Source organism: Aulonocara stuartgranti, assembly GCF_965226115.1.
Source record: "Aulonocara stuartgranti genome assembly, chromosome: 14".
Lineage (NCBI taxonomy): Eukaryota > Metazoa > Chordata > Actinopteri > Cichliformes > Cichlidae > Aulonocara > Aulonocara stuartgranti.
This window is the reverse complement of record NC_138950.1, coordinates 10,863,386-10,887,170: the sequence shown is the minus strand read 5'-3', so window position 1 is coordinate 10,887,170 and position 23,785 is coordinate 10,863,386. Positions and strand designations below refer to the sequence as shown.

At 39.5% G+C, this 23,785-nt stretch overlaps 1 protein-coding gene across 4 annotated transcripts in view; it reads left to right on the top strand.

Moving 5' to 3' along the window:
* Positions 1-23,785, top strand: part of robo1 (roundabout, axon guidance receptor, homolog 1) — a 198,974-nt gene that overhangs the window by 32,018 nt on the left and 143,171 nt on the right. For 2 of the 4 annotated variants that reach the window (XM_082503135.1, XM_082503127.1), the window contains exon 2: positions 20,626-20,715. In XM_082503135.1, the coding sequence (XP_082359261.1) occupies positions 20,626-20,715 (90 nt within the window). Of the gene's footprint in view, positions 1-267; positions 1,096-20,625; positions 20,716-23,785 lie in introns of those variants that run through there. The other 2 variants (XM_082503129.1, XM_082503128.1) reach the window with 2 other exon arrangements.

Below are 23,785 nucleotides of genomic sequence, written 5' to 3'. Positions count from 1 at the left end.
TGTTGCAAGGCATTAGTCTTCTGTGATCTTGTTCTAGTAACATGTATGCCACATGTTATAACCAGTTAGCTCAATCAGTCTGGCCACGTTGAAAATCCGCTCATGAATGAGCATCATGGATATGGATACAAGAGCGCCATTGCACTTGTGAAATTGCTATTAACACCCCCACCCCCCCTCACTCAGCGTCTCTCTCTCCTTCCATTGCCCTCCCTCCTCACTTGCTCTGTGGATGTGCTCTCTCTCCCTCTCTCAGACGCTCTGTTTACAAAGTCAAGGCTGCTCTGAAGTGACTATCTCTGTGATTTATTCTTTTTTTTTTTTATATCAACACTACCTCTTGTGATCTGAGACCTGTGGTTGGTGGATGAAGAGAGAGGGGGAGGACACACATGCATTTGCACACAGTCCTGGACTCACTCAGCTACTACCTGGTGTGGGTGACAAGCGTGAGCTGCTGTCGGATGTGTCACCATCAGTGTGACAACTTCAGCTTTGCAAGAGGGTGAAACATTTGCTTTTTCTTGTGCTATGTATGTTTATGAAGGGGATTTATTGCTGTTTCAACAGTTTCTAGCTCATTCTTCTGCTTTGACCAGGACTGCAACAGATAGCTTCTTAACTCTGTGAGGCACAGAAAAATAGTGCAAAGACAGAGAAAACTTACAAAGTTCCAAAATTCTAGGCTTACTTTCACTTCCTATCAATGCTGGGATTACAGTCAGTCTGCGAGGCTATTTCTTTCAAAAGGATCTTTCCAAGGAAAGGAGGAGGAGTGGTTTCTGCTGTGATTGTGTGACCCTTTCTGGGGCTTCACTGTTGTGACCTGAGAATAACGCTCCAGGGGAAGCCGGGGAGGAGGTGTTCTCAAACCAAACAGCTGTGTGAAATATGTCTGAGAGTGGGACAGCACTCCCCATGGCCCTTGACTCTTTGCTGTAGCCCTGATGCAAGCTTCAGAGACGCGCATGGCCACCGGGCAGCTGCCTCTTCTCTTGTTGGTGGTGCTGGTGGAGGTGTTGAGTGGAGTCTGTGCACCAGCAGATGGCTCAGGGAAGTACAAAGGAAGCTGGAGGTGGAAAGGTGACAGGAGCCGTGAGTAACTCCTCCTTCCTTTACTGCATCAGATTTTCTCTACTTGTTCTTTCTTGTCTTTCCTTTTCCTCTTTTGCAAGAGTGTCCAACAGCATTTCTTTTCTGGCTGTTTTTTTACTGCTCTTTTCACTGTTGGGACTTGTGACATACGAGCTGGGAAGCACTAAGCACTGTGTGCCACTTTGATTGCTCTGGTTGCTGTTTGAGTCTCAGCTCATTTCTCTGTGACAGGCACCTGGATATGAGAGTGAAATAACTCACTTATATGAGTCCAGCAAGCTTGGCATGTGTTGCCAGCTTTAAGAGGTATCAATATGTACGTGACTGCAAAGTGCCTTTCTGCTTTTGAATTTACTATGAGTTGCAATCCATAGTTTATTATCCTGTTCCATGTGTCCTTCTTTCGCTCAGCATTACTCTAATATTCCTGTATGAATATCTCTCCGGGTCTCATTCGTAGTCATTAATTGATCAGTGTGGAGTTGTAAAAAGCTACTCAGAGTGATAGAGCTGCCTATTTCCTCAGAGTAAAAGCTGAGAGTAGCTCCGACTTCATTATATATGCTGACACATGAGTGCATGGATGTTGGGAGGAGAGAGAATGTTCAAATGAGAGCTGCGGTTGTTTCAGGACATTGCTGCTGTCCCTGGCTTTTGGCTGCTGGCTAATAGGATTGTTTGGCATGCCACCACTGCTTGACTCTGAGTGATGAAGTGCAGGGTATGTCCCTTTGTGTCTGTGTCTGTCCCCTCTGTGGAGGTTAAAGGGAGATCGCTATCTTGATACTGTTCCAAGATTAAATGACTGGAATGGGATGGAAAAGACACTAAGTCAGCCTAGAGGAGGTCACTGCCTTCCCAAGGAGACAGAGCTGGTCTCAAGTTGGCATGAAAATTGATATTGTTAACAGTTTTAGATGGCAATGACACTGGAAGTGTTGCGTTTGGTGTTATATTTAGTTACTTGACAAAGGAATTGGAAATCCTGTAAAGTGCATTAGTAGTCTCAGTCACCAGATCACTAGAGTATTTTTTACAAGAACCCTCTTTCTTTTTTAGTGAATGGCAAACTGAAAGAAATGTTTGGCTTTTGGTTTGGAAACCTACACTGAGACTAAACGTTGGAAGTGAAATGTAAATACAAAAAGGTACGAGACTCTCAAAAACCTACACCACTCTGGGAAGCACTTCTGCACACAGTGTGCTCTCTATAAAATATATCATCTTGAATAAGTGAAACATTTTTACCCAGAAAATATAGAAAAGACTGTTTCTGCAAATTGTACAAATTATTGCTTAAGCCTTGTTTCTGTTATGCAGTCTCCCTGTCAATCAAATTTACTGATAATTTGCCTTTTTACAGCAGCCACAGCAAGTTTGTGCTCTAAAGCTGTGCTTTTTTTAAGCTCGAAACAACTTCTGTGTATCTAGAGACAGAAGCACGCTCATACACATTAATATGCAGTTATGCAGTTTCACTCAGTTAACATCCGCAGGGAAATACAGGTGTGTATTGTCTGACTGGTTTATGACTAGAATACATTTTCACTTTCAAATTTCAAGTAATTTTAGTTCAGAGTTTCTAGGTTGTTATTTAAGCTGGTTGCTCATGCCCATGTTCATAATTCTATTTTAGATATAATAAGAGATAAGAAATGTTTCCATGCTTCAGTGTTTATCAAACAAACTTGCAGCATCCACTCAGACTTGTTACTCTTTTGTCACCTGCTGTCAATCATCATCTCCAACCACAGACTGTACACAAAAGATGGACATAGCTTTTGGGTCTGAACAAAGAAATCACCCCGGCAGTGTTTTGAACCCGCATTTTTTCTAATGGCCTGCAGGGGGCAGTTCATGTTAAATTTAATATATCTCGCTACAGTTTCATGTTGACATTTGTGAACATAATGGACAAAAAGGACATGCCCAGGTGGAAGTGTACACAGGTTCAAGCTTGCAGGCAAGCTGTTTTTGAAAAGTTGAATGTACATGTGAGACTCAGCTATTGCAATCCATCTTCAGCTCAAAATGAGAGAAAAAAGGAGAGGGTCGAGTGAGGTATTTATGTCTGTTGGTTTTGAGTTTTAAATTAGAGTTAATGAAACTGTGTGGTTGCACAGATGTTGGTTGATCACAACTCCTTGGGGTTTTTTTTGTGTATTTGTTTGTCACTGAAAGATGTCCCTGTGTGTTTGGAGAGAATGATAAAGAGTGGGGAAAAGACTGTTGAACCATTTAAAACATATAAACTGAACAACTTTGTATATGCTCAGTCTACAAATGTGGGAAATTAACTCCTTAATATGTGTATCTGTCTGACCAACAGCAGTAGTGCTGATGTGTTTTTTGTGTTTGGGCAACACAGTGAGAATTGTGGAGGGTGTATAGTAAATGTACCCTGGCAGTGATAGTCTTTATTATTGTAATCTCAAAATTACTTTTTGTCCCTGCAAAATTTCATCTTTGGAAATGGTTGAAATATATCTCTCCTTATAATCTGTGAATCTCTAAGCTTCTGATACGCCATTAAAACAACAGTAAAAATGGACACAGTCATACACCTGTGCTTCAACCCAGCTTGAGCAGCGGGGGCACAACAAGCCAGCTCACAAAAATCAAGAGGTACAGCACAAGCAGGAAGGGCAGCTCGTGACAGCAGATTGTGATGTCAGTTTGACATCATCTTTGTCATACAGTGCTCTTCATCAGATCCCACACAGCAGGTATAATGAGACCTTAAAAAGAAGCCAGGCAAACTTTCCAGCAAAAACTTCACAAACTAATAAGTCATATTCATGTTTTATATGCAGTGTATGGTTCTGTTAGTTCTGAGTGAAGCCTCACAAACTCCAAGATGTCTGTGACATAGACGTCTGTGTCACGTCTGTGTCACTCCAATGCTGGGTGAGTTAGGCTATAGCCCCCTGTGTGAACCAAGCTGGTTAACCACTTAATTATCTATTTAACAGGATGTGTGGTTATTACAATAAAACATGACTCAAAACATAGCAATAAAGGGTTATAATGATGGACAATATGCTACATTTTTATATTTTTCTTGTTTTATTTGCATTCTAAGGACTACTTAAAGTGTTAATGTAGTTTTATCAATGCAATAGGACGTGATCAAATTTTATGTGTTTTTCTTTTAATGCATTTTCCTCATATTTTGCATTAACAGATGTCTAAAAGGTTTTTGTATTACAAATCAAAATGAACACAGATGTTCCTCTATGTCTGCTAGATATGTAAATACACAGCTGTTTGCCAGTGATAACACATCAGTTTTTTAGTGTTTATAGCTTGCTGCCAGTGAAAATGGTCAACAAATGAGCTAATGCTGGGGTTTATGTCTCCACAATAATATTCATCTGTATTCCATCCAAGCCCATGTGGTGATATAATCATTTAACCTTTCTGTTGTGGCAGGCTGTCACCTTAGAGTCGCCTTATCTTGTCACCTTATCCACTCTACAGAAAAAAATTGTTTAATCTCTAAAAACCACGAAAATGGGGAAATGTTACTCATAAAATGTTCATGGGTTTATCCGACTCATCTCCTGGATACTGAATGTGGCATGCAGACTGCTGCATGCAAGTTTCATTTAGCAGCACACAAAGCATAAAGAGATATGCATAAGTGAATTCTGACGATATAAGTAATAATGTCACTAGCTAATATTTGCTATCCGAGACTAAATCTCTGCTAAGAGTGTGCAGGCAGAGCTCCTCTCGCTGGAAGAGTAACGTGTACTTTTACAGCTAATGTCAGCACACAGTGGGTTTTTTGTATTTTCATGTCACACCCTCTCATGATCTTACACGTTGGCCAGTGCATGAACTCGAAGCAGAATCCATAAAACTGGTGTGCAGGTATGAGTGCATGCAGTTAATAAATAAAATATTACATTTTCTGTTTTTAGCATCAAGTTGTCTCCACACACCTCAGATGCACCATCTCTATGTGTAACTTTTAGTTTTTACAACATTCTGCTTGTCAAGAAGACAACTCAGGAGTGTGTTAACTCTATTGTTCCAAGCAGATATGACATAATTATTTATAACTGATACAGTATATTTACAGTATTCATGGATAAACATGAGCTTTGGTGAACCCTTACATGAACAAGTCCACAAATGGACCACCAGCTTTATGCTGTTTGCTGAGGTTTCGGTTCTGCTTCTGTCACAGCCTCATCCTTGTGATTTATGAGGCAGATTATAGGATTTATGGCTGATTTACTCTGCTCTGGATGCTAACAGAATCCACAGAAATCTAGCTGGCTGCCTCTCAAAATTTGATCAAAGTGCCTTATTTATTTCAGATATACTAAATGTTTTCCATGCAAACGGTTTATAACCATTCCAGTTTATTCTGCAAAAAAAGTAAATAAACTGACTGATTTATCGCCATATTTTTCCATTACATGGTCGATTTGTGTGACAAAAAATACTACTGCCTGCAATATTGTCATGATAAATTATCTAGCTGTATGTAGTTTAAAGTATGTGGCCTATATAAGTCTCTGGTATAATTCTCTGGTTTCATTTGCCTGAACTTATGAAACCTCGTTGTGTGCAGCTTTACGCTACATTGTAAATATCAAATTTAGTTGTGGCTAGCATAAATGATTTTCTGTGGGAGTTTGTGGCTAGCATGAATGATTTTTTGTTGGAGCTGCATATGCAAAGATATAAACTGATACATCCAATAGATGGCAACAGCGACATGCTGGGCTGGTTTGAGTTTGAGGGAAATAATGAGTGATAAAGAGCAGTGGACTGTATCATGTGGTTTGGGTCAGAGGCCAGATGGAGTCCAGACAGTCTTAACCACAGACACACAGTCATCAGAAACAAAGCCCAAAGCAGTAGAAGCTTGTAAATATGTGGAACAATTATTGTAGATGTCTCACTGTGTGTAAGGAATAAAGTGAATCTCATGGTATGAGCACCAGATCCAAATCTTTTCTTTGCTGTAATATTAGAAACCTTCCTCAACCCTCATCACTTACTTTTTCCATATTTGGAACCAAATAAGAAACAACTCTTCATTATTCACACTCACACTCTAATTAATTCACTATTAGATGTGCTAATGAGTACCGGAGCCCAGATGTGTTCTCTCTTTTTTTTTTCCCCAGGTTTTTTGGTCATTCTATGCATTGCTTCCTCTAAGCTGTGCTCTTCATCACACCTTTCCCATTTCTCTCCCTGCCCAAGGCTCTAAGAGGTACAGACATTTTTTAATTAGATAACCGTGAGCTGGGAATCTCAATTACCGCACGCCATACACAAGGTCAGAAACAAAGCGATGGAAGGTCAGTTTATGGCACAGTGGGATGGCAAAAGGGAAGAGGGTGCAAATGGAATCTCAGTGTCACTGATATTGGATCATTTATCTTGTTACAGTTCCTAAAATGCAATGAACCTGATTCACTCAGTATTTGTAAAAACAGGATCTATAGCAAGACATGGCACACATGATAATCATGCGTGTGTTTTCTATGCCTGTTCAGTGGCTATTCTTTTGCTTTCCAAACAAGCCTGCACAATAAATAAATAAATAATTAAATAAATGTTTTCTTATTGTAGTAATCCAATCCTTGAATTTCTAATGCGTTCACAAAAACAGCTTCATGTGAGAAGAATTTAAACTTTTCAGCAGAGAGATGTCAAAAAAACAGGTGGATACTGTGATCAGACATGGCCCATAAATATGGGGCTCAGAGAAGCATGAGCCAGAGGGAAATCACAGGATTCTGAGAACATTCAGGGTCAAGGGTCATTAAGTACTGAGGCATGTCTTTAAAGGCTAAAATTCAAATGGTACCACTCCTTGATGTTTTATTCCTCCTTTTTTCACGCCACTTTCACTTTAGCCATTTTATAGGGAAATGTTTGCACACGCAGATGCTTTTCTTTTGTACATCTGGATGTGAGATATATAAAATGGGGGGGAAAGCACATGCTCTTACTTCACTTTCTTATTCTGTTTTAGTCTGGACACCCATATATCTTCCAGATATGTAACACATATTATAGTCTGAGTACATATACATCAAATCTTGAATAACCTCACCATACCTTGTATTTACCTTATTTATTTAGCCCTACTAACATTTCTACTACTTTTATCTCTACATTTTCTTTGTATATGACTGTATGTTTGTCTTTTTCATTGCACCTGAGGCATAGCCAATCTGCAAATTTATTACACATTCTATAATGACAAAAAGCGCTTCTAATTCTATTTCTAATTCTAATTTTCTGAACACGTAACTGGTGCCAGTGTTTCGTCCTTTAAAAAGACACAAAATATTCACCTATCAGAACTTCAGCTTTCAGGACTTGCGCTCAGCAAAGTCACTGACATCACTTCTGACTAGCTCTTAAAGCAAGTCACATTATTATATGCCCAGCTGTATAGCTTTAAAAACTATGTTTCTGCTTTGATATACTGGTAGCTATAGCAGCTGGCTGCCAGCAAACACTATACTGGACCTCTCATGTTTGTGCCTTTTGCCATTTTTAATTAAATTATCTGAGAAATAACATGGTGGTGCACTCTGTCTTGTTAGTTTATTGGTCTGTGCAAATGAACAGATATGCATGTTGTGCATTGCACATTCATGGAGATAGCTTGCTAATCTTAGTTAGCATTCCAGCTGCTCAACCAATTATGGCAACTTCTGGCTGCAAAAAACTTACAAGTCATGGGTGACATCATAGTAGCCCAGTCTGCGGAAATTGTCAATCCAGTGTTTATTAGAAGGGAAACATGGTTGTGTTTATGCTCTCACTATAGTACTACTAAGTCTGTGTTGCACAGTATATTGAGGTTGCGGTAAAAGTTAAAAAAATCACACTTTTCATGTCTTTGCCTTCTTGGTTTAACAGAAATTAATGTTGAGGTTTTGCAAGTCTATGCTATTGTTGAAGAGAAATACTGATGACTGCACATTCTTGCATGAACATTAAATATTCACGTTTGATAGAGCGAGTTCAATTTAAGGTACATTTGTCGACTCCATTAACTTTTCTGCTGATGAGACAGGTTTGCTTTGATTTTCTGAACTACATGCTGTAGGGCATTCAGACATAACTGTGCATATATAGGACAGGCAGTCTGTCTGCCAGACAGCAGCAAACCCACACCGTCCAACCACAGCAAAGACAGAGCAAGCTGTTTACCAGCCCAGATGAAAATCTGCTGAGGCTCTCGTTCCCCTCACTTCACTGATGAAGTGGTAATTATAGAGGTCTCACACCTCCAGAGAGCGCACAATCTTAAGTCGCTGTGGTGTTATGCCTGTCTGTAACACATTTTGGTCACACTGTGAACCAGAGGCAACGTGGCTAGTGGAGGTTTGTGGCTGTTGCAGTGTTTTGTTACTGTTTCTGCTGATTCATGGTTTACACAAATTTAACATAAATTTAAGTTCTTATCAAATGGAACAAAAAATATTTGAGTTGCAACTAATTGTTTTCACTCCATTTGAACGATTATATTTATTTTTTTATGCTTTTCCTATCTTTTTAAAGAACCATTGGAGCAGCCCTGTATAAACAAAAACATATTTTCCCCCACAGTTTTGTTGTTGTTTTTTTCTTTTGGAAAGCTCAATAACTAATCCACCTCTGCTGTCTGCATGTCCTCAATAGTGGCAAACACACATCGGTTTAAGCACAATCCAGCTGTGCCAGTGGTTGGGCGTCCATCGTGGGAGAGGGTCTATGTATCAGCATTCCACAGCATTCACACACCCCATTTACTCACAACAATCCCCTGCTCCATCTTACAGTATCAGCACTGTCATAATGGAAATCCATTCCTCAGACACTGGTTAACTTGTGAGCTCATGATTTGCATTTGTGTGGAGATATTCAAGCCATCTGTTTCCACAACCCAGGCATACAAGAGATTTTCTCTTGGTCCAGGTCCAGATCATCAAGTGGCATTAATAATAATGCCACTTGATGATCTGGACCTTTATATAGCGGTTTTCGAGACCCTCAAAGCGCTTTACAATTCCACTATTCATTCACTCTCACATTCACACACTGGTGGAGACAAGCTACAGTTGTAGCCACAGCTGCCCTGGGGCAGACAGACAGAAGCGAGGCTGCCATATCGCACCATTGGCCCCTCTGGCCATCACCAGTAGGCAGCAGGTGAAGTGTCTTGCCCAAGGACACAACGACTGAGACTGTCCAAGCCAGGGCTCAAACCGGCAACCTTCCGATTACAAGATGAACTGCCAACTCTTGAGCTACGATGATCGTGGCTTACAAAGTGAATGCAGAATCCAAGGCTGATTAGTGGGTAGACTCCTGACGTTAAATTGCTCTTTACTGCCACCACACGGAGCATCTCTAATAAAACTGCATAAAAAATTAAAACGATTTTAATTCAAAGAGGTATTCTGGTTTTGTGCTTTTAACATTTTCAAATGATGTCACATTACTGCATGAATGAAATATTGATGTCTTGCTGTAACATCTTTTTTAAGTGCAGCGTGAGTAATGGAACAGTAGGGAATCACCCACTACTTATGATTCAGTGAGAGGCCTATTGTGGCAGCGACACTAATCAGCACTAATGAAGACTGGCTGTGGAGTCTCACGTCATAAGACCTAAAATGAACCTGTCTAATTAATTTGCTAATTGGAAATCTGGAACAATACAAGGTTGGTGTTCTTATATTGAACTGTCTTGTTGTAACTTAATTTTGAGAAGACTGTAAGTAGAAAAAGCAGCTGGAATACAATTAATAACTGAGTTTGATTAATGTTATAGGTATTATATTTAGATGCTCACTTCATTTTGTACTAGATGCTGGAAGCAGCCTTACACATCATTCAGAAAACGGTGGGATAAAAGGGAATGAGCACAGAAATAGTCCCTAGCCACATAAAGGCGCTATTGGACATATTACCACCAGATGTCTGACACCATGTGATTTGTTTCACCCTCTGTAACCCCTTTGAATGTAACAAAAATGTTGTTGGTCTCTTGCACGTTTTATATTTCTTCAGATGTACTGCAATAAAGCATTAACTAAAAACATCACCCATTCCATTGTGTGCAGCCACCTTACGTTCTCATCTTTCATGGACAGTGTGCCAAGTTTCCTTGGATAGAAATTCACCCTTTTTTTTAAAGTACTCAACACAAGCAGATGGTAATGCAATACCCTGCCTGTAACACATCACTCCATAATCTAGCTGCAATCCAGAAATTCACCTGTCACTAATAAATTTTGCTGATTTCATTTGGTGAAGGGGTGACAGAAGGGAGAGCTGTTATGCCTTTACAGGAGGACTGGAGGGTTGCACTTTGTCCTTTTGTTGCATTTCCTGCCTTTCTTGGATTTACGATGTGCTTCTCACAGCCTCCGGCCCTCCGGTGCTTCGGCTCTCCCATGTGTCATGTGACACCTCTGCTTTACAGCTAGCAAAAATCATCAGAGGCCATGCCTGGGAAGCTGCTTGTGGGCTTTTTTAACACTGCCAAAGCTAATAATAATATTAAGTTATTTATTATATGTATAACTTTTAAAGTTTTAGCTTTTAAAGTAAGGGTCTAAGGAAAACATTGTATATGCCCATGCAAATTATTATTATCTGCCTAATACAGTGACTGAATAAGAGGTTAAATAATGAATTTGCTCTTGGTATATATTGGAATGTGATAGGAAAAAAGTCTTCATATGGTCCTATATGAGGCCAGTCAGCTACTATTTTCCATATCAGGTATAAGGTTGGATATCACAGATCGTCCCTTTTTGTATGTGGCTCCTATTCTACACACAAATACAGTTTTTCTTAGACAGCTGAGAATCATATTAAAGGAGATATAAAGTGGGAGGTTAGTAGATACATTTAAGGTTGTAAATCTTTAAGAAAAGATTTTGGACTGAAATGACTTATGGAAACTGGTGAATGAAATATTGTGATTTGTTTTATGGCCTATAATTATGTCGTCATCTAAACACCCCGTGGCAGAGGCAGAATTTCAGGTGGAAACAAGCTTTGATTTAATGAGATGACAGTTAGATGAATTGCATAGAAGAATATTGTTTCAAGGGTATGTTTGAGGTCATATTGTCAAAAGCCATATGTTGCTCAATTTTAGTGTATTTCTTACGTTGGTAAAGTGACTGGGTTGATAGCTTCCTTAAACCTGCTGGACATTAAAAAAGCATAAATACACTATACTGCTTTAAAACTGCTTTTGTGAACATACAATGAATGGCTTAAGCTGTCAGAGAAAGCAGATGTTGAGGTCTCACATTGTAAAACTTGATCCAGTCTTCATCCTTAAGAATTTTGCTTAAAAACTGCCTCAGGTGAGACACTACATTTGCTTTCTTTTCTTTCTTTTTTTCTTACTGTCTTTGTTGTCTTTAGAAAGGCTTTCTTTTAACAAGAGCACAAATGGGTTTAATCTGAGCTGGCCTACCAACAGCATCCACATTCTTGTCCACTGAGTTAGTTGAAGTTTGAAACAGTGATTTTGGTTTGTTATACTAAAAATGGCATCACAGATGTGCAAGACTGTATGACAAACTTGAGACGTGCCTGTGTGTGATATAGACCAAAATCACAGCCGTGCCGCAGGTTTCCTGACATTTGATCCGTGCTGGCAGCTGTAAACTACACTGTAACTTAAACATCAGAAAAAGAGGTGGGTTTTTCAAGTTGACCTGTAGATTTAAACAATCCTTACAGTCCCCTTGTGGTCTTACCAACTTGATCTGGCTGTCTACTGAGATTGTTAGTTTTATGAGTGCTGAGAAACTGGCTGCATGCCTGCAACATTCTTACCGCACATCGTCTCAAGTCCTCATTTTCATCTCTTCTAATCAGAAAGTGGCATACTCAGAGCATGAGTTGGTTTATCTGCCCTCTCTCATTGGACTGTGAATGGTTAGTGTGTGCTCCAGTAAATTAGCATACACATGTTTCTCCCTGACAAGCACCAGTCCGTGGTGGAATGAGAGTGTTTGTGTAGGCAGAAAGAGAGGGAGATAGGCTGGGAAAGAGAGATAGCGCTCGCTGTTTGTTCAGTTTGCTTGACTTCAGATCAGATCGTGACTGAACTGTGACATGGGCAAATGAACAGAATCATTACAAAACTGCTATGTGCAAAATACCTGTATCTCAGAGTAAAGGCCAGTAAGTGTTGTCTTATACATCAAACTAAAGCTGAAGCATGGAAACTCAGGTTTGTAAAACTGCAAACTAATTATTTGTATAAATAATAAAATGTGATACAATGTAATGATTTAATCTCTAGTAAAAACTAAAAGTGTCTCAGTAAGTTAGATCCTGATGTGAAATCGGAACAACTTCAGTGCTCCTTGGCACTGATTCTCTAAGTTGGAACTGGATCTGTGCCTCAGGAATAATTGTCAGTCTTCCAAAAGATATTCCCATATTTGATGTTTTGATACTGGTAATTGAGTGTACTGTCACCACTACCTTATGGAAATGTTTTATTGCATGTTTTATGTTTTCTAACAGGATTGCTTAGAGCAACTTTGTACTTGTTGGCATTGCATCTGTCCTCTAAGAGAGGAACTGGACCAAAACTATGGCAGCAAAATGCTCCCCCAGTCCTTCTAAAAGCTTCTGGGCTAACCTTCTGCATCGTTATTTCTGGTTAAACAAGGCCCCACCTAAATAAATGGGGAGAGATCTGTAACTTTAATTTCAATGGTATATAAAATCTTAATCTAAATACCGTACATTGACAGAATCATTCCCTTGAGTCATTACAGTAAATCTCTTTCCTTCTGTCTGTGTGCTTGTTCCTTTGTCTGCCAACTCCTTCTACATGATCAAAAGTTGAGCAACAAAAGCGAGCACACAGGTACATCTTAGGCTCCAGAGTTTTCTTATCTATATCAGATATTACGACATTGTTGTGTTGCCTGGCAACCACCTACAAATAGACTAAAATTCCTCATATTTTAGCATTTGTACCTATAGACATTTTTCATATCACCACAATTAACTTCTACTTTAAAAACAAAACTTGAATATTATGATTTATATTATTAAGCCATCACATTGCTTGGCAACCACCTAATAACTACTACAATTATATTTCTATAATAGAGCAGGGCATGGGCATTGACCAGTGTATATGATAAATATAGAAATTAGATTAAAGAAAAACATCCCTCAAAAGTTTGTTGTTGTTTGCCGCAAAATATGGTTTGCTTACTTCTGCTACATATGCAAATTTACAACATCATTTACAGTTCACTCCAGAGTGTCACCATAATTAGTGACTCTGGCTCATCTCACCAGAACATAATATGCAAGGAAAAATGAAAAGCACACTTATAAGCGTACATCTCTAATGAGGAAATATCCTTGCTACCATAAGTCAGAAGCTGCCGTGAACAGCAACTGTGTAACAACATGTTTGGCTTTATATGTTTCCTGATCCCACAGTTACTAAACAGATGATTAGCTCTTTAGTTGACAGGGAAGGACAACAACCAGCTTTGGTTATGGAGTCCTTCTATTTCCTTAAATTCTTTAAGTGCCAGATCTTTCCTTCATAATGCGGTTTCTTCCGTAGTACAACAGAGAGACTAGTTTATTATGGGTCAAGGCTTTTTCCTTTAATTTGTCATGTTGTCTTTATGTATGCACACATCCTTTAACAGCTGGTCTTTTTTTCTAAGTAGAGGTCAGGGGGAAAAAGGTATTATGTGAAGGAATAATTGCATGTCATTGAAGCGGTTCAGCAAACACTGCCAAACCAAGATGCATTTCATATTTGCTCATTTGTTTTGACCACAACACAGCTTGAGAGAAGAAAGAGATTAAGAGGTGTGCCTAGTGTGAACTGAAAGCCGGGTGTCATAACATCAAAGACTGACAAGGTTTTACATCAGCTGTGGATCTTTTCCCCTCTCATGAGCTTTAATTAAAAAGTCGCAGAATTCCCCTTGGCTTACGTTAATGCCACAAACAACCTCGAGGCGTTTACCAGGAAACTTTGCTGGGCATTGAGGGCACAGGTGAACTGGAAATGATAAACAACTATCAAGTCTTTACATCTCTGTCCTGCATAATTTGCATGAGAAGAGTTCGTGTTTAAATACACCAACAAGTTTTGGGGTCACATGTCAAGAATTTTGGTCAGTAACCACCAAATCTCATTTAAGCATAAAAACCCAAGAAATTTTCCTTGTCCCTGGAAAGTCAGACTTCGACGATGGAGCAGCTCCAGAAAATGTTACTGGGAGGAATGACGGATTAGAGGCTTGCTTTTTGGTCTCTTGGTTTGGGAAAGAATTGTTCACATTAACATATTGATGGAATTTTCAGAGATTATTAAAAAACACATGTGAACTGAGTTAGAGGGTGTTTTTTCCCTGTGTGTTCATGCATGTGTGTTTGTATGTTTAGAGCACACTGCCTGATTAAGTGAATCAATGAGCAGGACAATATGCCATCATTGTATTTTGTCAGTAATTTGCCGCTGCTTTGAAGTGAGGTCTAATTTATTTGCTCTGCTGCCCTCTAAACTCATTTTCTATCATCACGAGCCTCCAGTTTCTCTTATAGATTACTTTTTCCCCTACCATCCTCTGTCTTATATAGACCAAGAAAGAGAATCTGAACACTAGTATTAGCTGTCATTACTCACACAAACCACCCCCACATACAAAGAAATCTTATGGTATTTGAGTGAAGTGCAGGGTAGAGCAGCTGCATGAAGCAGATTTTATACCGGGAAGTCAGAGAAGGTCACTAGTCTGTCGGCAGTGATGGTGCGGATGTTGACAAGCTGCTTCTGAGTCATGACCATGAGCTGTTCACCTTGGCTACAGAACTTTAAATTCTAGAAAGATCATATTTTTCTCACCTATGAGAAGTCTCTCCCTCTCTATCATTCTCTTTTCTCCATCCTCCAATTTGTCTCTCTCTGAGCAGAAAAAGTGTTCCAGTGTCACAGAAATGGACATCTGGGCTTTTGGCAGCTTGGAGTATGCTTGCCTCAGCTCCACTGGGATGTCAAAGCAAGTTCAGACTCCTTGCAGGCTTTGAACTTATTTGACATCAGTGTGGTTAAACAAATCTGAGAGGCAACATTTTAAGTGAGCATGATAATATCTATTTTACATAACGTAAAGGTATGGGAATAAGATGTCCATAAAAAAGTGTTTTGCAAAAGTTAGCTTTTCAGGGATAAAGGTGCCCTGAAAGCAGCTATGAGAGCTTCAGCGTGAGCTGCTCGCTCAGTGGGATTCTACTTGGCACTCACCGATTGCAGCTCAGCAGAGTGACCATGCAATATTTAGCACCCTTCAAGCCAATCAGCACTCTTTGTCCTGGATCTGTCTCACTGTTTTTCTTTCTGTGGTTGGTTGCCGATGCCCTCCGAGCAAATCTATCAGTGAGCAAATTGGCACATATTTCTTCCTTGACGTTTGCGCTTCTATTTAATAACAATCAACCAATCATGTATTCAGAGGTGAGTCACATTCCAACTTTGAGGTGTGTGGCAGTTTTGTAACCAACGAAACCATGAGGGGGGAAAGGATACAGTTCGCACAACCGCAGTGAAATTGTCAATAGCAAAATCCTGTTTGCAGGCATTCATGCACAAACTAACATGTCTGATCAGAACACTTTGTCGTTATACTCGTTTTATTTTCTCCAGCTGGTGCAATGAACCTGTGGCTGTTAAGGACATCAGAGGGTTTGGTGGAAAAGCTGCAAAGTCATTCAGTCAGCCTTTCCCCGCAGTTCACTCATGGGAACTAATACAGGCCTGATTATTGTAGTTTGTCATTGTCAATATCATGGCTTGATTCTTAAATATCTGTTGAGAACATAATAGTTGTGTGGGAAATTAAATAGAGTCTTAAACATACTCAAGCGCTCCCCCTGTTCTTACAGAAACTATTGAAAAACACATAAAATATCTTTTTCAGTTTCTAAGTCATGTTTGTTCTTTCTAATGGGGCAGTTTTAGCTGGTTAAATATACTTTAATCCTTCACAGATCAGGTTATAGACAACTAATATGCACAGGGCTTGGCAGAGCAACATAAAATACAAACAGTAACAGCTTGTGGATTGTATATATTGGTTTCCTCTCATTTATCATGAATTAAACTGCTCTGGTATAATAATTAGTTCATGCTTGGAGCTAAAGGTATTATCAGCTAGCTATTAATGTACTTTACCGTGTTTGCAGGGGTATGGTTTCATACATGAACGTTAAGAGCCAGCCTTTCGGCACAGCTGAAGTGTGCATGTGTGAGTGTGAGCCATTTGCTCCACTTTCTCACGACAGCTGCTGCACAACTTAATGATTTGTGACATGGTATTTTATGCTGTCAACGCACCGTTTTAATCTTGTCTTTAAACAATAGTTTACCAGTTTTGAAAATAAAATGTGAAATGTGGTCTATATGGTATGTAGCTACAGCTGGCTAGCTTAGATTAGTGTGAAGGGTGATACCCAGCTTGGCTTTGTGTTAAAGCTATAAAATCTGCCTACCAGCATCTCTAAAGTCACAAATGAGTATATATTATATATATTATATTATATCAGTAGTTTAATCTGTACAAAAACTGAAATGTAAAAATGAAAAATAGGGATTTTATTGGCAATTGTGTTGGATTATTTATTTGCCATGAGTGTGGACTCCAAGGAAAAAAAAACTGTGAGCAGCAGTAGGCAGATTTTCTTAGTGTTTGTACTAAACTAAGTCTGCTGACCCCAACTATAAGATAATGTGAGTAGTATTGATCATCTCTAATCTTCAAGGGGAAAGAAACTATGCATTTTTTTTAATTAAAGTCAAACTTCTCATTTAAACAGGTCCTAATATGCTCATTTTGACGATCATGGTTTTATTCTCAGACTCTACTAAAACAGATTTCCATGATTCACAGTTAAAAAAAAAATACTTATTTACTATATACTGGGGATTGTGTGGCCATTCAGTTCATCCACTGTCTGGCACAAGTTGATTTTTTTTATTCTTTAAGCTCACCCTCCACCATTCTTCTTTACACTGTATGTGACAAAACTGCCTCTCCACTTTGACTTTGTACTTCTCTCCAGCTTTCTGTCCTTAATGCGTACGTATGTATTATCTCAAGGCCTAATTAAAACTCCATTAGTCATGCAGAAAACAAAGAAAGAGTAATCAAAATGGAAATGAATGTAATGGTGCTGTGGAAACAGATGAAGCAGACAGAGTAGATTCTGCTGAAAAGGGCTCTTTTGAAGGAGCTTTTTGTACTTTCTTTCTTTACCGTTTTGTTATAGTGAAGGCCATTGAATTCAGCTCCTCAACGACAAAAAAATGAAGTTTTAAGATGATGTCATGCGTTTGACTATCAGCAGCAAAGATTTTATTTAAATTTGCAGCTTTGAGAATGACTGCTACAAATGAAAGCAGTGGGAATCTTGTTGACTGTGCTTAATAATTAGCATTCTTGTTGGCTGTTCATACTTTTCCCCTCTGTCATCAGACAAAAAAAGTAAACAGATGTTAGTGGAGAACATTCTCAAAGAAACCAATTTAATAAGTGAAATGGCTTGAGGTCCCTTACAGAAATATGCTGCTTCTCTGATCAGCCTGTGTGAAGGAACATGTCCTACAGCAAATAATCAGTCAGTCCTCTTAACAAGCTCCACAGTCAGACTCCCCAAACTAATCATTTTAAGCCCATCCATCACTTTTGCAGACTGCCAGGGTGCCAGTGACAAGATAACAATGAGACAACAGCAAGTCTCTCAGCTTCTTCATTCACATTTATTACAAGCTCCCAGCGTTTGTCACTTAGCAATAACTGCATAAGTCAGACTGGACAGCAGCTGAAGTGCTGATTGACTTCGCGTTGTTGCCAAGATACTAACAGTTCCTAACCTGTGGACATGAAGAAACAGCTGTGGTGGAGAAAAAGCAACGTGCTGTTCTGTTTGACTCCGAGGCCAGGGCTTATAACCAGGGGCCCGTGAGTAACAAGGGAGTGGTTTAAGAGACAGAATGTATGCTTTTGTATCTTTAAATAAGTAGTTAGTTCACTCCACATGGACCATGTTAATTAGTTAGCAGGGGATCTGATGTTGTGTGCTGTGTTTGGGCTAAAAGGAAAGGGAGATCCAGACTGTGGGTCTGGATATCTGTCTTGATGCCCCAGGGGGATCTGTGTACACCACCTGTTAATGAACTCTGAAGTGGTCTCTAATAGGACCTCCGCTTATGGACCACCCAGGAAATACAGCATAAAGATGTAAAGGGCAGATACTGCAGACAAGACTCGAAGCTAGTGGAGATGGAGAAACACAAAGTCTAAGACTATCTGATCTTATGCTTTTTTTTTTTATATAATAACATGCTTCTGCTGATATGTCTTTGACACAATTATCTTAACTCAAAGGTTAGCTCAATGGTTGTCAGTCATATCAAACTGTTTTCACCAGCAGAAATAGATGGTAAAGGCCATTTTCACAACTGAGCAAAGATCATCTGCTGATTAAAAACTGTAAGATGATGTTGAAAGCTCTGAAATAAACTAGTAAGTCATAATCATCCAAAAAGTAAACAAATTCAGGATATTATTTTATTTAAAATTGGCAGATTGATATTTTTCCTTATGCTTGTAAGGAAGATGTTCAATTAAAGCTAAGTAAAGCTGAAAATACTTTCCACAATATTTGTTAGTGTTATTTGCTATTAATGGACCTTTGGACTCAGTTTATAAACTTAACAACATTTTTTTTAATTTCATCCTTTTCCACTAGAATGAGAAAAAAGCCTTTAAGTCGGTGTATTTGATTTAGTTTATATATGCCTGGTTGTGGAATTATGTATACTATTTTTTTTCTTTTATTTTTTTGCAAAAACACACATTTATATTTTTGTCCTTGCTTTCAGGCTATAATTGCTGCCAGTGTCAAGCTACATTTTTTTCCAGTAGCAGATGTTTGTGTTTAATCTGTCTGTTGTTAATTAAAAACAATCTCTGACTGCCGGTGTCACGCTATAATTGTCAGACAGTGCATCAGACCTGCTGTTGATGTCTGTGTTTCTTCATGCCATGCACATTTTCATCTCATTCGTTACATGTGTCATCACACTTCATTCGCATGCACGATACTGAGTAACCTACATGGTTATTAATGTGTGACTCAGTGGCTCTGCTCTCCTGTTGTGTCAGTCGGATCCTGTTGCTTAGACAAACACACAGGCAGAAAAGTGCCAGATAATACGTTCGGGCCAGCATGAAGCCCTTTTACTGCCACGCTAATTGCATCACTGCGAGCACAGCAGGGGTGCGTAATCGCTGCATTTTGAATGTCTTCTTTGTGGTTACCATCATTAATGTGTCCAGTGCTGTTGTTAAATGTGATTTCAGGTCATTGCTGTGTATGAAAAGTTTGCATAAATTTGGACTGTCAATTTTCTAATGGTGGGAGTGGCAGACGATATTGTAGGTCACCTTCTTCTTCTCACTCTAATGGCTTAAAGTACTCTCCAATGAACAATTCCATCTGCCCGTCTGCTATTTATCTGAAGTGATGCCAGATCTCATTGAGGAAACAGATACTTCCGACAGACTGCCACTCACTTAGCTAAAGGGGTTAGATGATTAAGATTCAGTTTACCCCCACCACCACCCACCCCAACTGCCCAGCCCACATTAACCCCCTGTCAGTGGTACACAAAAAGAATGGGCATGGCTGAGCCTGATTTATTTCACACAGAGTCATCATAAGGGCACAGCGGGCCTCTCGGCTCCTCGATAAGCCAGATACACCAGGGCCCCGTTGGCCTTTCTTTTTACTCTCTTCCCCGTGCTGTCCCGCCCTCATGCAGTCTGTCACACATACTCAATCTGTCAATCCAAAAAGAGAGACAGGCACAAAGACGGGCACAAATCAAAAGAAACTGATTAACGATTAATGGTGCATCATTGTATTTGCATCAGGACTGCGTGCACGGTGTATGTGTGTGCATATAGAGTGATGTTGTCAGTCATGCAGAGTGTGCCCTGGCCCTCCCTCTTCTGTCCACCACATGTGCTCCTATAGGGGTGCAGCCACTTATGGCTATTGATATTGTAGGGATGACTCTGTTGTGCGCACACATGCTCACATTCAATCCCAACACAGGGTAGCAGAACAGCCTCCTGCTGAGCCCAAAGAAAAGCTGAAGATTGCATCAACCGATCATTCTGATGGATCTGTTCTCACCTACCGGCTGATTGAAACTTCAAAAGTTTTTGGTTGCTTTGTTTTAGGCACATAAAAAGGAATTTAAACAAGTGTTTGGATTATTTGATGTTTGCGTGATGTGGGTGTTTGGACTCCTCTGCAAGAGACAGCGTTTACAGGGATGGAGCCTGGCACTTCTGAGCATATTTACAGTCTGCCTGTGTCAGGGAGGCAGAGGGCTGGAGGTCTGGACCGTGGGTGTGGAAAGTGGGCAGAATGCATCTAGTTTCTCAGTCCCTTTGGTGTTATTGTTGACAGAGATGGGAGTCGCTCAAGATGGTGCCAGCGAAGGGGCAACACCAGCTCCTACCACTGAGCATGAGGATGACAACTCTTTGGGCTACACAGGTACTGCTGCTGCTTTTAACTTAAAAGTCCACTCACATATGTTCTGTGTTTATTGGTTACACAACACTACTTTTGGCTGTTTTTAGTGGAAATATGTCTCAGTGCTCACCTTAAATTGTTGCCAATCAGTTTTGAAGCCACTGAGTCCTCTGTGCAAACTTTTAGTAAAGTAAGACCGGCCTTGTGTCCAGCAGTAAACTTTAGAACAAACAAAACAGGAACTCTATGTCAACCAAGGTACCTGCCCAGAGAGCAGTACACATTCATTTTTGATTTTTGTTTGTTTATGTTGTAAATGTTTTTTAAGGTTAATCGTGCATGATAGATGTTTACTTTGATTACATAAACATGCAAGAGGATAATAATAGATAAGAGGCATTGATTTGTAAATAACTGAACATAAATCAAGGTTATAGATCAGAGGTCAAATGTGATATGATATTTGGATGCAAACTAAAGTGTGGTATTTAGAACCCCCGTATATTAGTATCATTTCCTAAATGTTGCCAACACAAACAAAGGCAGCAGAATTTTAAGTATAATTTTAAAGATAAATTGCATTTTGTGAATGTTTGACCTTATTTTACTCTAAAGAAGAGGTCAGAAGTCCAAAGGAATATGATACTTATCATGTTGACAGACAGAATGACATGCATGTCAGTGGTACCAAAAACATAACTTTCTTGGGGGATGTGAAAAAAATCGAAATATTTTCCAGGTTCACTTTTCGAGAGAATTTTCAAGTTCAATTTTCATCTTTTTTTTTTTATTATTGATCTGCAATGAACAAGCAAACATTAGGCCTCTCTTCTGCAAAACAGGTTATACTTAGACTTGGAATTCAATTTAAAATCAGAAAAAGTGAGCTGACTGTCACAGCAAGGCACACCAGCCAATTATACTGTACCTAATCCTTTACTAAGATTGGCAGTCAAAAGGATTTCAGAATGCTTTCAGAACAGCCAGTTGTTTATATTTTTCAATCAGAAAGTATTTTCACAGAATAAATAAGCACTTAGTTTAGACACCATGTTCCATATGTGTTTCAGTGGAAGCCGCTTCTGAAAGAGGAGAATTGTGGGAAAATGAGGCACCAAACTGAATAGCATTTGTAGTTGGATGTCTTCAATAAATGAGTGCTCTGTAGGGAAATGAGAAGCCAGAAGCAGCTTCTGAGCCCAAGAGACTAACAGACACACATACGCACAAACTCAAAAAGGAAACAAGTCTGGAAAAAATTATTGATGATGCATGTGTTTTGTTTGAGTTTTGGGCTCTTTTCCCAGAGTGCGGGTGAATAGTGTTCCCCCTGTGTTGTTGTAGCAAGAAGGCCTACCTCACTAGGTGATTTACCGGACCTCACACATCTTCAGGAAATATTGTGAAGAAAAGGGAAATCCAAATTGACTGCCAAAATCTTTATGTGGTCCATCACAATGTGTTGTAGCCTGGTAGCTTGTTTTTATACTTGGACTTCTAAAAGATAACCAGCAAAACTATAACATAACCATCAGAAACACCATAGTGTGGCCTTCATCAGTAATGCCAAGGGAAAAGGTCTGAGACATTACAGATATCTCCTAGAAAATGGCAGCTAATGACCTAGCTAACAGGCCTTGAAGACTTTGAATGCAGGTTTAAAGAGGAAAATCATGTTGTGTCTGCTTCACTGCATTTGTGTTCATCTTTAGAATGATAAATCTACCTTTTGGACAGTGCCAAGAGTTCATCTTTAATCTGGCCATTTAATCCCATCTGTGCATGAAAATGAAGGAAATCGATCTGGCCCAGTCAGTGAATTGGAAATGAGACTAATGTGCCCTAATACCTCATTCTGCCCCTGATAGAACAAAGTGGGCTGCTGCCAAAGACTCCATTTACAAGGAGCGTGACTCTCTGGATGAAACGTGAGGATAATCTTGACAGCTGCCAGTCTGAGCTAAAAAAAAAAAAAAAAAAAAAAAAAGACTGCTCCATTAATTGTTAAGGTGAAGAACCTTTTAGGTGCCTGGGTTTGTTTAATTATGAGTGTTTTTCATTCGATCTCTGTGACCTTCATCCAGAAACAAAGTTCATTGATTTCTGTGTAAGTTTCACTGATTAACTAATCACACTCTATGCACGCGATTCAAGGATCCTATGTCCTTGTCATCCATGTCCTTTTATAACATGTCTGAAATCACTACCAATATCATCATTACTTTAACCTGACCTTCTTTAGTTTAGGTGAAACTAAAAACAACTGCCACATGTCCAGGCACTGACTCAGTAATGTTTTATATTATGGTCACCCGGGACTAATACAGCCTACTGTGAATTTTATAAGGAAACACAAGCTGACCTGAAGTTTGTAACACATTAAAAATGTTTTTTATTGGTCCCTTATGATATTGACTCTCAGCCAGCTCTAAATTGTTTCCCGATATCAAAGAGCTTTGCACAGAACTTCACATTCATAATAAATGAGACTGACCTGTGTGAAAGCAGTGGATTAGAAAGGCACGCTAAAACTCCTGCACTTACACTTTGCTAGCCAGTGCTTGGCAGGCCTACACACACAGAGGAGACAGGTCTTTGGTTCTTCTGCCTCAACATGAAAGGCTGAGCATTACTTCAGAGAGCACATCAGCACTCATATCCTCCCTCTCCGCTGACAGCTACCATTGCGTTTGTCACAGATCACAAAGGACGGCAACTTCAGAGAGCTGCTCTATTTGTAAGGTTATGGAAATAGAAATAGGGAGGAAGAGAGGGAACTGAAGGTTGCCACGCTGTCATCACTGATTGGCTTCAGAATAGAGGGGTCCAGGCATGTCAAAATGCAGCATTTTATCTTCTCTCAAAGCAGTCACCCCTCAATGTCTCCAAGAAACCATTCACGACACTGATGGATGTGCAGACAGGTGATGGGAGAACAAAGCCGTGTCTAGCCGAGAGCTGCGGAGGCATCAAGGTTAATATTGCTGAAGATGTGATCAAATAGAAATTATCCATCAGGGCGTTCACATAGTGCAATGCAGGCTGTTAGTCCACATTTCTGTAGTGAAATGAAAAAAGGTGTAGTGCGAGT